Genomic DNA, 15,539 nt, shown 5'->3' with positions numbered 1-15,539 from the left:
TTACAGCAAATACTAATATTCTGTAGCAAACAGACTGCAATAAGCGTGAAATATGAAAACACCGAACCCCTTTTGACTTGTAAGCGTTTTCCGAATATGTACTCGGTGTGTAATTACAAAATTACTAGAATCTGTAAAGTGTGTGCCGGAAGTGGTGAAATATAAACTGACATACGTTTCGATTTCATTAGTAAAAATATATTGTCTCTTATCGACGAGTATGAATTTTGTAGAATGCAGGAAATCAATCCGCCCATAGACATTGCTCAAAACGGCTCAATCATATTGGCTGCAAAACGGAAGCGTGATATGCAAATCCGATAACAATGAGATCAAAAATTAAAACAATTTGAACCAGAACAATTCCTACCCATTCGGTTTCCAAAATTATGTTTTAACTTAAACAGATGATCGGATTTGGTACGACTTGGGTCGGCGCCTCATATCAAATGGTCCGCCGTCGTACCCGGGCGGTAATAATAATAATTTGGTGCGATGGACATTGCAGCATACCATCAAATATGGTCCAGCAGTCTGTACAATAGTTCAGCTAGACCAAGTTCGACCATGTGTTAAAGCTATTATGTTTTTGGTTTGTGGGCGGGATCTCGATTTTTCAGTTCAATACTCATGATTTGAAGTTGGAGTTGCGGTTTTCCTGATCTTACTGATTTTTGTCACGCCCACGTTAAACCGACAGAAATGTTAATTTATAATTCTTGTATCTCAATAAGATCTCGGCTTATGTGACCTCTTGATTATAATCAAGGTATACCTAGCTAACTATAAGACTTTTTAAAATGAAAACTTCTTTATCGATAAATGAACACGGAAATGCTTATAGCAGGATATCTGTAGCTATACAGCTGACGTATTGTGCAACATTAGTGCTGTGTATATCTTATAAGTGAAACTGAATGGAATTAGTGAAATGTTCAATGTGTATATACTGTGCATTTTTGTAATAGTTTTTTTGTTTGATTAATATATAACTGTAAATAAGTTGTAAAAATAAATTGAAATAAATAGTTTATTTGCGTTTTAATATTAAAACTTTCACTTCTATCAGCAGTCTCTTCAACTAAAATTTTGATTTTTTTTTTTAAATAGTCTTTATAACAATATGAAATTTGCATACTTAGATCTCAATATATCAAGAATTAATTTATATGTACACTATTATAATTATAAGACGGCAGTGCATTTGGATAATTTAAAATTTTATTGTATGTATGTACCTAATATATATCTGTATATATTTGAGTATTCATAATAAAAACTAAAATAAAGCGGGTGCCAGTAACTTGCCCTTGATTTCGGCAAATTAAATTTTTTTTTGGCGCGATTTAAATATATTTAAATCAAATGTATAGTATCTATGACGTATCTGAAGTTAAGTTACGAAACACTATTTTTTTTTTCTATATTCATAATGTAATTCTTTAATCCGAATCTTTGCTCTGATGGATGTGCTCCCTTAGTCAACTCGAGCCGACTTTACCAAAATGATCGTTACATTTCCGAGCATGACAGACAAGACAAATTATTTCTTAAAAAACGTTATTAAAGTGACGCCTTATTTGTTATTCTATATTATATTAAATCAACCACAGTTCAATTACAAATTTATTTAAACATAGCTGAGTCCCAACTGACCTATTTGACTATCATATGTATGTGGCAGTGACAGCCATTATTATAGTATCTAGCATATAGGCTCGATTAATTTGTTCATGTCAACATCAGGTTTCATATGAATTGAACTGAATTTACAAATATTTAGTTATTACTAAGCATTAATATACTTCATGCTTCCTAAACGTTATCTAAATCTATATAAAATTAATAAAATTATAACAGGCAGTGTCTGTATATCCTAGATATTGAAAAAAAAAAATATGTTATCTTATATATAAAATTCTCATGTCGCGGTGTTTGTAGTTAAACTCCTTCGAAATAGCTTGACCGATTCTCATGAAATTTTGAGTGCATATTGTGTAGGTCTGAGAATCGGACAACATCTATTTTTCATCCCCCTAAATGTTAAGGATGGTCCAAGCCAATTTCTTTTTTTAATTTTTTTGAAATTTTTTTTTAATTTGTTTGTATATGAGTCAGCATTAAGAAATACATACAACTTCAAATTTTCACCCATCTACGATCAACAGTTACTTTTGTTTCGCGATTTTAATATCGGCAATACAACGTTTGCTGGGTCAGCTAGTTGTTCTAATAAAGATTCGCATATTACCTATGATAATTACTTGAATTAGGCGTGATTTTGCGGAAATCCATAATTATCCAAATGTTATGAGTTTTATTGAGTATAAATTCCGCTAAGATTCTTCTTTAATCTATTCCTGAGTCAGATGAGTCTCGTGCCAGAATTTGGCGAGTCAACATCTCCTGAGGATGCCTCGTGTAGAGACGAAACACGTGTAAATTTATATTGAAGATAACTAACAGCAATTGGAAATGAAAAGATTTCCGAAAAATAACGGCTAAATAAATAAGCCTTCTTTATATGATCTTTATTAGATCAACAGAAGCATAAACAACAATTATGAGAACATATGTCTCTCAAAAAATAATTATATCTTTGAAATTGCATCTTAAACTCGAAGTCATAATTTTCCGCGGCAGCCATCTTGGATTGCAAAATTGATCCCAAATTCAGTCTCTACTACCCCGAGAACCTTGAAAACGATATACACATTGTTCAAATCGAAATATTCCGCGGCAGCCATCTTCTACCTAAACTAAAATTCGTAACGCACTTCCTCGCGAATTCAAAAAAATCATGATAAAGCGTGCCCTAAATTCAATTCTGTACCTTTGACAAAGTGAGTGCAATTATTATGATAATTAATTGTTAAGTTCAGGAGTGATAGCGTACCAAACAAGCATACTGACATTCGAATTTATAATATTATATTAAAAATTAATACTAGCTGACCCAGCAAACGTTGTATTGCCGATATTAATATCGCGATACAAAAGTAACTGTTGATCGTAGATGGGTGAAAATTTGAAGTTATAGGTATGTATTTTGTAATGCTGACTCATAATCAAACAAATTTAAAAAAAAATTAAAAAAAAGTTTGGCGTGGACCACCCTTAACATTTAGGGGGATGAAAAATAGATGTTGTCCAATTCTCAGACCTACCCAATATGCACTCAAAATTTCATGAGAATCGGTCAAGCCGTTTCGAAGGAGTTTAACTACAAACACCGCGACATGAGAATTTTATATATTAGATATTAAAAGGAAGTGAGGATAATGCCAAAATATATTATAATATAAATTGATATTACCAGCTTACTATACGATAAATTTTGAAATTGCAAGAAGTTTTTTTAATATAAAGAAAAACTCATTAAAGTGTTTCTATATAAACCTAGCGAGTATCAGATCCAATCTATTGCACTCTGTTTATATTCTCTACTTCTTAAATATTATAATTTTCATTCGTTCAGCTGATGGTAATTGATATGCCCTGCTCATTACAATGCAGTGCCGCTCAGGATACTTGAAAAACCCCAAAAATTCTGAGACGCACTACAACTGCGCTTGTCACCTCAAGTTAATGTTAAGTCTCATTTGACCAGTAATTTCACTAAATTTCACGAAAAACACTGAAATGCTTACACATTACTGCTTCACAGCAGAAATAGGCGCCGATGTGGTACCCATAATCTAGCCGGTGAGTATATAAAGATTACTTCCACAAAATAATAAACCCAAATCGAATCCGAATCAAAAAATGCTAATTTTTATACTTAAAAAACCTGCATTCGCAACAACTGCGATCAGATATACATATATATATATATAAGTATTTAAAACAAAATGAAATACTTTTACAAAAGAAACAGCGATTAACTAGCTACGTAATTATAATTTCAAAATATTATACGATATTAATATTATATTATACAGTTAATAAAACATTTTGTGGCAACTATGATAATTTAAAAATTAAGTAATTAAAAAAAATAATAAATTAAAATTTATGACATCCGTTTGAAAATTATCTTTCAATAATATCTTCTGTAATGTACAGAAACTATTATTAACTAATTAAAAACTCAAGAAGAGGCAAACTGTTTTAAAATTTATCTGGTGTTGCAAATAAGCATCGGCAGCTAAAATAATTGGTGAGTATTTTATTTAAAAATAAAAATTATATATTTTTTTTATTTAAAATAATTTATTGGTATTCTTGCAGTGAGCATTAAATGTGGAACCTTTATTGTACCCACAACAGATTAATAAGCTTCTAGTTATTAATACAGTTATTAAATGTTGATAAATTAACAAAAAAAATATGTCATAGAATTAATGTCCATCACTTATGTATTAATTTCAAATTAAAGCCAAATTAAAAATAATTTCGATTTAAATCTGTGGTGAAAGTAAAAATCATTACGACTTTTAATTGGAAATATTTTGGTAAGAATCGTAAGAAAGATCTACAACTTATACTCTTAAGATATCAATTAATCCCGAAATTAAAATTTTAAATTGATGAGAAAATATTATTTTAATGAACGAGAAAAATAGTACTGAATATTCAATTATAATGAGGAATCACGTAAAGTTGTAACGGAAAAGTTGTGCTAAGTGTGAACATACGCACCGTTGGCTTGCAGGGTGGTTGGAGCGTAGCACTTACCTTGCAACCCTCGCAGGATGTGACGCCGTAATGATAGCCAGATGCCTTGTCTCCGCACACCTTACATATAACACCTGACCTGCTGTTCACGCTTGCGCTATCTGCCGCTGTGTCTGCAACAAATTGCATGCGTACACTATGAGATGGCGCAAACAACTAACGCAAATCTCTACGCAATCTCACACTAAAACCAACGTAAATTTATTGCAAGACCTAATTATTATATTATCGCGTATAACAAATTCATTCTAATATTTGTTCAAGTTTTCATAGGAATATTGCACATTATGTCTCTTTAAGAATTAGTAACGGAAATTAGAATATTTTGCAAAAGAAGAAGGGCATTATCAATTCTTACATTTAAGGGTACAAAAGTTGAATTTTATATAAAAGTACAATTGTTTGCTTAGATAGAGTCCAGCTGCACTGATCAAATATATTAATTTGGATGCCACTAAAAGCTTAAAATGTAAATAAGAATCCTCTTAACATTTCTTAGACACTTAATCCAATCTTAATATTTTCCATATTATTTAACAACGATAAAATATTAAAACCGTTTGAAATTTAAACCATTTCTATGAAGAAATTTCACGAATGTAAATCTGGAAATCACTTTTTTTTATCTTAATTTAGTTATGACATAATAAAAAGTACATAAAAGACTTATGAAGAATTTTATAAGGATTCTTCACCTTTCCAAGTTAGGAACTACACTTGGCTCTTATGTGGTGTATTATGAGATTTCTGAGGATATAATATCTATCAAACAATATTTAATATATATATTTTTTTATGAAAATAAGGGACGAGACGAGCAGGACGTTCAGCTGATACGCCCTACCTATTACAATACAGTGCCGCTCAGGATTATTGAAAAACTTAAAAATTCTGAGAGGCACAATAATTGCTCTCGTCTTCTTAAGACATAAGACCACCAGTGGGAGGCTCCTTTGCACAGGATGCCGGCTAGATTATGGGTACCACGACGGCACCCATTTCTGCCGTGAAGCAGTAATGTGTTTCGGTCTGAAGGGCGCCGTAGCTAGTAAAATTACTGGGCAAATGAGACTTAACATCTTATGTCTCAAGGTGACGAACGCAATTGTAGTGCCTCTCAGAATTTTAGAGTTTTTCAAGAAGCCTGAGCAGCACTGCATTATAACGGGCAGGGCGTATCAATTAACATCAGCTGAACGTCCTGATCGTCCCTTATTATCATTAAAAAAAAAGATGTGAAGTCTCATTTACCCAGTAATTTCGCTAGCTACGGCGCCCTTCATACCAAAACACAGTAATGTTTACACATTACTGCTTGACGGCAAATATAGGCGCCGTTGTGGTACCCATAATCTCGCCGGCTTCCTGTGCAAAGGAGCCTCCCACTGGTAATATATACTTTCAAGTTATAATTTCACAAAAGTTCTTCGTAGACATGTCACGAAAATTTGATAATATCATGTACATATTGTTTAAGAGGAAAGTTAAATATGACTAGAATTTTAATTTAAAAAGTGTGCCAATTTTTTATTTTTTGTATTATTATATTATTATTTAAAAATAAAACTTTTAAATACCCAGAGAAAATTACTATTATAAGTAAAAGGCATAAAAGGCATCTATTTTCTCAAAATTGATACCTTAAGAATTCTTTTTATGTAATTTTTTATATACTAGATACTACTACCGCTTCGGAAACAAATGACGCTCTGAGAGGGAAGAAGCGGCGCAAGAAACTCTCCCAGCATTATTTTTTTTTTGTTATATAAGTATAATATAGTAGTAAAATATATATAACACCTAAACTGGAAATATTATTAGTTCCTATTCATATAAAACATCGCTTCAAAGAAAATTCACTCAATTAGCTAAGCAATAGGTTAGAAATATCTGCCCTTAGTACGTACGTATTTCGCTAACGAACTCCATAGTGATATAACTATGTTTCTAGAGCTCAAACTGGGTAATGAATTCATTAAATAAATCACACAGTTCATTTACTGTCCTGTTCACTATAACTACAATAACAAATTATAGGAAGCATATAAATTGGGTTTTGATATACAGGGCTATTGATAATTAGGCGTATTTCTTAAACTACCCGCAAAGAAAAAAAAATAAAAACAAATTGGGTAGGTACTACCCGAGTTTTTACCCCGTTTTTCGAAAAGAATTCTTATAAGATCTCGACGTTTTAAGGCCCTGGGAAGCTTCCCGAACTATTCCCGCGATGGTTTACGTACGTCTGTATGCATGTATACGTGTGTGTCTATCTGTGTGGGTGTGTGTGTGTGTGTATATGATGGTATGTATGGATGTATGTAAGCCTTTTATAACTTTTGAATGACTCGACCGATAGAAATCGCGGTTGGCGCCATTCAAAACGGATCGATGCGCACCGGTAGATTATAACATTATATTCACCCCGTGGGAGGCATAAAAAGGCATAAAAGGCATTTATTTTCTCAAAATTGATTCCTTTAGAATTCTTTTTGATGTCATTTCTTATACTACTAGATACTACTACCACTTCGGAAACAAATGGCGCTCTGAGAGAGAAGAAGCGGCGCAAGAAACTCTCCCAGCATTCTTTTTTTTGCGCTCTTTTCAATAAAAATATACAATATTGTACAGTCGCTATAAAATAATCACAATCTAGTCCCAGGCTGTCCGATCATTTAGATATTCAGCAGTGGAGTAATAGGATTTATGACAGAGCCATTTTTTTATAAAACATTTAAATTTATTTATAGATAATGTCTGAACAGTGGCTGGGACTTCATTGTAGAAGTGTATACATTTACCCTTAAAGCTATTATGTATCTTATGAAGCCTACTAGAATTAGTTACAAGCAATCCCTTATTTCTAGTGTTATAATAATGAAAATCACTATTAAGAGCAAAAAGGTGACGATTTTTGTGAACATATATTAAAATTTTCATAAATGTACTGACAATAAACAGTCATAATATTTATTTCTTTAAATTTTTCTTTGAGAGACTGTCTATAACCAAGCTGATATATAGCACGAACAGCTCTCTTTTGCAGTGCAAACACTATATCAATGTCAGCAGCATGACCCCATAGTAATATACCGTACGTCATGATGCTGTGAAAATAGCTAAAGTACACTAATTTAGCGGTCGCAACATCCGTGTAATCTCTAATCTTTCTAACTGCATATGCCGCAGAGCTGAGTCTATCTGCTAGATGGAGGCTCCCCTGCACAGGATACCGGCTAGATTATGGGTACCACAACGGCGCCTATTTCTGCCATGAAGCAGTAATATGTAAGGGCGCCGTATCCAGTTAAATTTCTGGGAAAATAAGACATAACACCTTATGTCTCAAGTTGACGAGCGCAGTTGTAGTGCCGCTCAGAATTATCGGGGTTTTTCAAGAATCCTGCGTGGCACTGCATTGTAATGGGCAGGCCATATCAATTTCCATCAGTTGAACACCCTGCTCGTCTCGTCCCTTATTTTCATAAAAAAATATAAGAAATCTCAATAAACCACTAGAAAATTTTTCATATGTGGTTTTTTGGAATACCTTTTAAACAGCTTTACCGATCAATTCCAAAAACTAATCGGCTCTTACCATCAAAAAACCATGTCGATGGCCACCGGTACTCTCAAGTACTCTCCTGGGGTAATCTCTTTTGAAGGACCGCTGTCATATTCCGGTGGAGAAAGGGGGGGAGTGAGCTGTGTGAAGCATTGCTGCACTAGGCCGATACTTCACGCCGGTATTCTGTGCGAGTGTGGTAATTAACCCGGACGAATCTGGCTTGGACGAGTCATATGCTCCATAGCAATACTGCCGGGGTCAAGTAAACTTAGTGTAGGCACAGTAGACATATGAAAGTCTAGGTAGAATAGGTGTTGCAGATTTTGCCTTGAGGCCGATGAAACGCCTCTTCATCTCCTCTTCAATTGCGGCCCACTAATGCACAAACATAACACCAGCCTTGGCAACTATATAACTCTAACTAACTATACCCTGCTCCTAGATGCTGTTTGTAAAACTCGCGTCAAGAAGACACTAAATAAATCTTATAACTATATTTACAATTCTACGACGACATAAAATTAAAACTATTATTACATGGAAGCGTACCAAGAATACTGGCAGCATTACCGCGTTGGATAGCAAGGCTGATCCGTTGACCGAAATAGCTGCCAGCGCTTGGGCTTCCAGTAGCCTTATTGAGGCGCGAAGATAGTATTTTGAACATTCTCCGCGCCTCTGGGCCCCACGGGCCAAGTGTCTCGACAGCAAACGGCACAAAGATGTATGACTCACTGAGACCAACATATTTGCGACGCTTGCTGTCTTCGGCAGTCGAAGCAGCAGCCCCAGCACCAACTGACGTAACTTGGACATGAGAAGGAGCCAGAGTGTCGACGCAAGTAGCGTCCCACACCAGCGCCCTTCCCCGTGCCCAAGCCACCAGCGTCATTCCATCAGGACGCTTGCCATCGCGGCGGGTAATACCATTTGGTTTAAGAAGACACTGCGGTTCGTAAACGCGGCAGGGCTTCACGACGAGCTATAAGTATGAGTAGCGAACACAATAGTTTCTTGAAGCGGTGTTACTAGGACCCAATCAGGACTAGGCATATAGCCAACCTCTGCAAATAATAATAAATGCTAGGTATTCATATAAAATAATGAAACAGAAATTACAAATAAAAAATAAACTACGTTTAAAAAAACCGACTTCCAAAAGCTGAGAAGTATCAAATAACTAAAAATTTAATTTAATACACCTCTTATGCAAACCTTTACCTTTAATATTAATAAAATACTAAAATATGTGCTACCTATTGATAGGTTTTGAGTCAGTGTCACGTTTACGTTTTAGTGTCAGTTAATAATAATATATTATCAACTTGAATGAAAACTCAAAAAAAAAAAGCCGTACACAGAAAACTACTATGTCATACAGGTAGACGAAAATTTTCATATAAATGTTCATAAAATAAAAACTACTGGCCCAAACTAAGTAAAATTTTATGGGACCAAATGGCATCTATTTCGCATAAAACAAAAGAAGAATTACGTTATAATCCGATTTACGTAATTCTTCTTTTGTACATCTCAGAGTAATCGGTGTACATACATAAAAAAATACCGATCGAATTGATAACCTCCGCCTTTTGGAAGTCGGTTAATTAAGGTTCGTATATGTCTAAAAACGACATCATAGCTCGATAAAGCGTGACCCATTTGGATTTGCCTACGTGTGCGTTAGCTAGAGGTTAGCTAGTTTAGTATTCACAATACAGGATCTAATTCTAAGCGTGGCTGACTGCTTACGACTTTTCAATAAAAAGCAGTTACATTACAGTTGATTCGCTTTCCTTTTTACCTTGCTTTATCTCCGTTAAAGATGTCTACATGCAAGTAAGTCTATGGTTTACACTCTAGAGAATCATTTATCTATATCTCAATAATAAGTTATAGGCCTTGGGAATAGACCTACAGCATAAATAATGAGTTTCTAATAAAAGTATTATAGTAATCGTATCCATCGCTCATATATTTGTTAGAGCTGGGAACTATCTCAACTTTTAAGACTTTGCACTCTAACCATTTATTTGTAGCCATTTTTTCAGTTACTGTAGTAAATTTTCAGAGATGACTATCAAATATAAACATAATATGTTTATACATATTTTATAAATAATACTAGCGGACCCGACAAACATTAAACAGTACACACTTGTTAAATTTGAATAATCGGTCCAGACGTTAGGAGGAGATCACTAACATACGCAGGAGAATTATATGTCGACTGTATCGAGAATCTAAACCAATCTCAAATTCACTGGAATAAATAACTCATCAAAATTGGTCCAGCCATTTAGGAGGTAGATCAATTGTGAATCTAAACCACTTGAACACACACAGAAAATTTCATTCAAATCGTTCCAGCCGTTTAGGAGGAGTTCACTGTCAACACACGTACAGAAGAATTATATATTAGTACACAAATTATAATGCCTCAAACTAGGCATAGCCTGTATTATGGGTACAAGACAACGACAATATATTAAATACAATATACTTACTTAAACATACATAAACACTTATGAGATTACAATACTTATCCATGACTCGGAGACAAACATCTATATCTAAATATATAAAATTCTCATGTCGCGGTGTTTGTAGTAAAACTCCTTCGAAACGGCTTAACTGATTCTCATGAAATTTTGAGTGCATATTGGGTAGGTCTGAGAATCGGACAACATCTATTTTTCATCCCCCTAAATGTTAAGGGTGGTCCACACCAAATTTTTATTTTTTTAACATTTTTTTTTAAATTTGTTTGATTATGAGTCAGCATTAAAATATACATACAATTTCAAATTTTCACCCATCTACGATCAACAGTTACTTTTGTATCGCGATTTTAATATCGGCAATACAATACGTTTGCTGGGTCAGCTAGTTTATCATATAAATGTTTGCACCTACCAGGACACGGGCCCTCTAGCTCAGTCGGCAGTATAACAGCAGGCAAATATGTTCTTACTTAGAGCGTAGAAGATTAACTTAGATGAAATTATTGTATTCGAGAAAATGATTATTAATAGATTCATATTATAGCTTAGAGTGTAGCGTCGCCTTTATGTTGCAAGATGACGTAGGACGTTCATTCGAGAGTGCTTTCCTCTCGCTTGACAAGGCATGCAATAATGTATTCAGACAGGGCAACTGGATTATACAAATTAAATTGCACGTCATGTGTCTTTGTGTTTACTTGAGTAGTCAACAAGCTTAAATACGTGTTTATCTCGATAAAGTCTCTGAATATATGAGCGATGGCTCATTAGCATTTTTGTTAATATTAAAACAATATTATAGGCAATATAAAATGACGTTCTATGCAAAATTATAAACATTAAGAACTTCTTTTTTATTTATTATATTTATTTGTTATGTTTCGGTCTAAAGGGCGTCGTAGCTAGTGAAATTACAGGGCAAATGAGACTTAACATCTTATGTCTCAAGGTGACGAGCGCACTAAGTTGTAATGGGCAAGGCGTATCAATTACCATCAGCGGAACGTCCTGCTCGTGTCGACCCGCTATTTTATAAAAAAAAAATAAGTATGTGTATTAAAAGGCGTCCGCGAAGACAAATAATTAATATTTATAGACATATTATTTAAACTTATGTGTAACTTTTATGCAATGACGTTCTAATTGCTTGTATGTAATAATAATATAACCACATAGTAGGAATGTATATAGGACAGTTATAACCTTGGAAAACACAAATAAAATTAAAAAAAAATATGAACAATGTGGGACTCGAACCCACAACCTCTGGCGTTCCGTGCCACTGCTCTATCCAACTCAGCTAACCGTTCGAGTGACGTATCGTCATAAAACATTTGTATGCCTTGCTCAACTCTCAGGTTGTGGCTTCATCTACAGGATCTACTTTACAGTTGATAACCTGCTCAACCCCAATATTTGCGTATTAGGAAATTGACTTGATATGTCGCTATTGTAAATCTAAACAATTTGTTATGTTATTAAAGTAATAACCCTTACTTCTAGGATTAATACACAAATAGAATTTGAAAAACAAAATTTTATGAACAATGCAGGACTCGAACCCACGATCTCTGACGTTTCGTGCCAGTGCTCTAACTAACTGAGCTAACCGTTCGAGTGACGTATCGTCATAAAATTTTGTTTGCTCTTTTCAACTGTACGTCTACTATGCCTAAACATCTTCTTGGCCGTTTTTCTTTTCTGCCACAACATGAATGAAATCTCAAAATTCAATAATTTTTGGCGTGAATTATACTTATATTATAAATTTTTGGATGTGTTTTTTCTGTGGAACCCATTTTTTTTTTAGAAAATTAGGATGTATACTAGGGGTCACCAAATTTAAGTGACCTCCGCCACTCACACTCTTCTGAAACACTAATATAAAGATGGACGCACTTTTTTGAAGCATCTTAAAGATTTGTTGTCCTATAAATAATAGATATAACTTAATAATATGTGGTTATAACACATAGGCTAATCGTTATTTTTGAAATGTGTACTGTTCCCGTGGATAGATTCGTTTTTATGAAGCCGTATATTATATAATTTATACATCTAGACTCCTGGTAGACAGTGACAACTGTAAAGACGCCTAAAAAAATAGCGGCAAATCGTTAACCTCTATTTTTAGCAACGCACGCACACTAAAACAAAGTGACATAATATATATCGCAAATGTTAGACATAGCTTATCATGTACTCTAAAGTAATAAACCTGGCCTGTTCTCATGGGATGACCAACTGCAAGAAGCTCTATATATACGTATAAATTATCGTGATGATCACGATAACAGGTACGGAACCCTTCGTACGCGATGCCGACTCGCACTTGACCGTTTTTTTTACAAATCCAGGTTGGGTATGATTTTTCAGTCAAAACATAAATATGTCCACGCGAATGAGTTCGAGCAACAGCGAGTTATAACTTCTAATGAAATAATATTATTACGTTCAAAGAATTTATTTTATATCGTAAGTACAAATGAATGTCACGTGTAAGGGAGTACATGTGCCTGATAGAAACTGTTAACCTCATATCAATGCGTCCACGTCGCATCGTACTTAACAATAGGTGTCTTATTCACCTATTGTTGTGAAATCCTATTATGTTTTATTTATAAAATAAACTTAGTAAGTAAGTACTACATTATCTCGGGAAGGGCCATCATAATGTTGGGACAATAAGACCGAAACTGCATTATTTATCTATATATATAAAATTGTTTAGGTTTAAATAACTTTATTCTCATTAAGACCTATTGTCACTTACATGAGAAATTAATATTTTAACAATTAAAGTGGGTAATTACAAACAATGATTTTGGTAGGTACAGATAACAATGTTAGGCAAATAGATAAGACATAAAACAACCTACATATAATAATAATAATAATAATAATAATAATAATAATAATAATAATAATAATAATAATAATAATATTTTTTTTATTTGCGAAAAACTGCCACCAATTATTTACAAGTACAATAGATATGAACAATTAACATTAAATAAAGAAAAGAAAAAATAACAATACAAATGTTAAAAAACAATAAAACATGGAAGGAATATTTAATAACTAGAATTATTTGATAACAAACGAGGCAGCAGCGCGATTCGCAAAAAGGAAAGTTCTCAGCAAACGTTAGGACGTATTTTCCTAACACTGATATTATGAACTTCCTATATTTTTTTCCGTGCAAGCTATTTTGGCATTAATGTGTGAAAAAATAATTATAATATTTATCGTATATGTTATTGAAACGTTTCATAATTTTTGAGTATGTGCCTTTGAAGGCTCGCTTTAATGAAGTCAATGTTTTGGCATTTCTTATTTCTGAGGGCAGATTGTTATATATCTGAACTCCCTCATAGGTTATTGTCTGTTTTCCATAATTACTTCTCACCATTGGCAGCTCAATATGACTAGCTCTTCGTGTAACAATTCTGGTTAATTTTTTTTTAAAGAAGGATGTGTTAGTGTGATTTTTTTTATTAAAAACCTTGTAAATGAGTAAGCATGAAGTGTGTGTGTATATAAATGTCTGATTGTCATAATTTTTGTTTCAGTGTGTTTGAGAATCACTACCTAAAGGTTTTGTCTTAGATTATTTATATGTATAGAGCCTCTTGATATTAGGCATCGCATGACTGCATGTTCATGGCTAGTTTTATTACTTTAGAGTGTTCGCGATACGTATGTCACTTTCATTGCTGAAAATAGAAGTTAACGTTTCACCGCTATTTTCTTTGTTGTGTTCACAGCAGTCACAGTCTATCTAGAAGTAGAAATCATCGAATGGTTCTTTTTAACTTTTTAATTTATTTGGGTCAAATCCAGTCATTTATATTTTTCCCATTTCCTGTTGACAGATTTCTTGGGTATAAAATGTTAAACTCGCGTCAGGACATGTAGCCTGATCGAAAATTCGTAAAGCAGTCTTTGAAATTGTGAATGATAGATAAATATTTTTACAGTTTACTAGCTGACGTAGCAAATTTTATTAGCTTATAAAGTAATTATAAAAATTCATAAATTGAAATTTTTGGGTTATAAAAAATGTATGACCACTGATTCTCAGACCTACCAAATATATCGTACATAAAATTTTTCGTACTACAATAATAATTATATTCGATTGCCATGTTGCAACCCTATAGCGGATTTGTGGATGGAACAGAACAATATAAAAATGACGGAACAAAAACAAGTGTTGATCGTAGACGGGAGAAAATTTTAACTTGTATGTATTTTTCAATGCTGAAACATAATAAAATAAAAATATTATCGTCAAAAAATAAAAAATATATATTCAGGGGTATGAAAAATAGATGTTGGCCGATTCTCAGACCTACCCGATATGCACACAAAATTTTATATAAATCTTTTCGGCCGTTTCGGAGGAGTTTGGTAACATACACCGGGACACGAGAATTTTATATATTAGATTTCATTAGATTATGGATAAAAGTTGATTTTTCTTTTTGATTTTTTTTTTTGATGAGAGATACCTAAACTTATTAATGTAAAATAGTAATAATAGTTTTGAAGTGTTAAATTTTTATGTTATATAAATTGTCATTTTTGTGAAGGATAGCGCAATAAATGAATATAGTATTTAACCCGTCAAGCTGTCAAAGTGCTTTTGTGCCTGTTTGATATTCGCCATTTTGGCGCTGTTGGCCATGTAGCGAGAATCTGTGGTACTAAAACTAGTGATGACAACCTCAGCAAACATCGATAAATGGTGGGAACTATTTACAAAAAAAATGTGTACGTAGTAA

At 33.4% G+C, this 15,539-nt stretch overlaps 1 protein-coding gene across 2 annotated transcripts in view; it reads right to left on the bottom strand.

The window, feature by feature from the left end:
• LOC126978351 (ecdysone-induced protein 78C-like) overlaps positions 1–15,539 on the bottom strand; it is an 80,951-nt gene that overhangs the window by 15,387 nt on the left and 50,025 nt on the right. For both annotated transcript variants that reach the window (XM_050827104.1, XM_050827103.1), the window contains one exon: positions 4,678–4,790. In XM_050827104.1, the coding sequence (XP_050683061.1) occupies positions 4,678–4,790 (113 nt within the window). The remainder of the gene's footprint in view (positions 1–4,677; positions 4,791–15,539) is intronic.

Source organism: Leptidea sinapis, chromosome Z (genome assembly GCF_905404315.1).
Source record: "Leptidea sinapis chromosome Z, ilLepSina1.1, whole genome shotgun sequence".
NCBI classification, from domain to species: Eukaryota; Metazoa; Arthropoda; class Insecta; order Lepidoptera; family Pieridae; genus Leptidea; species Leptidea sinapis.
This window is presented reverse-complemented; position numbering and strand designations above follow the sequence as displayed.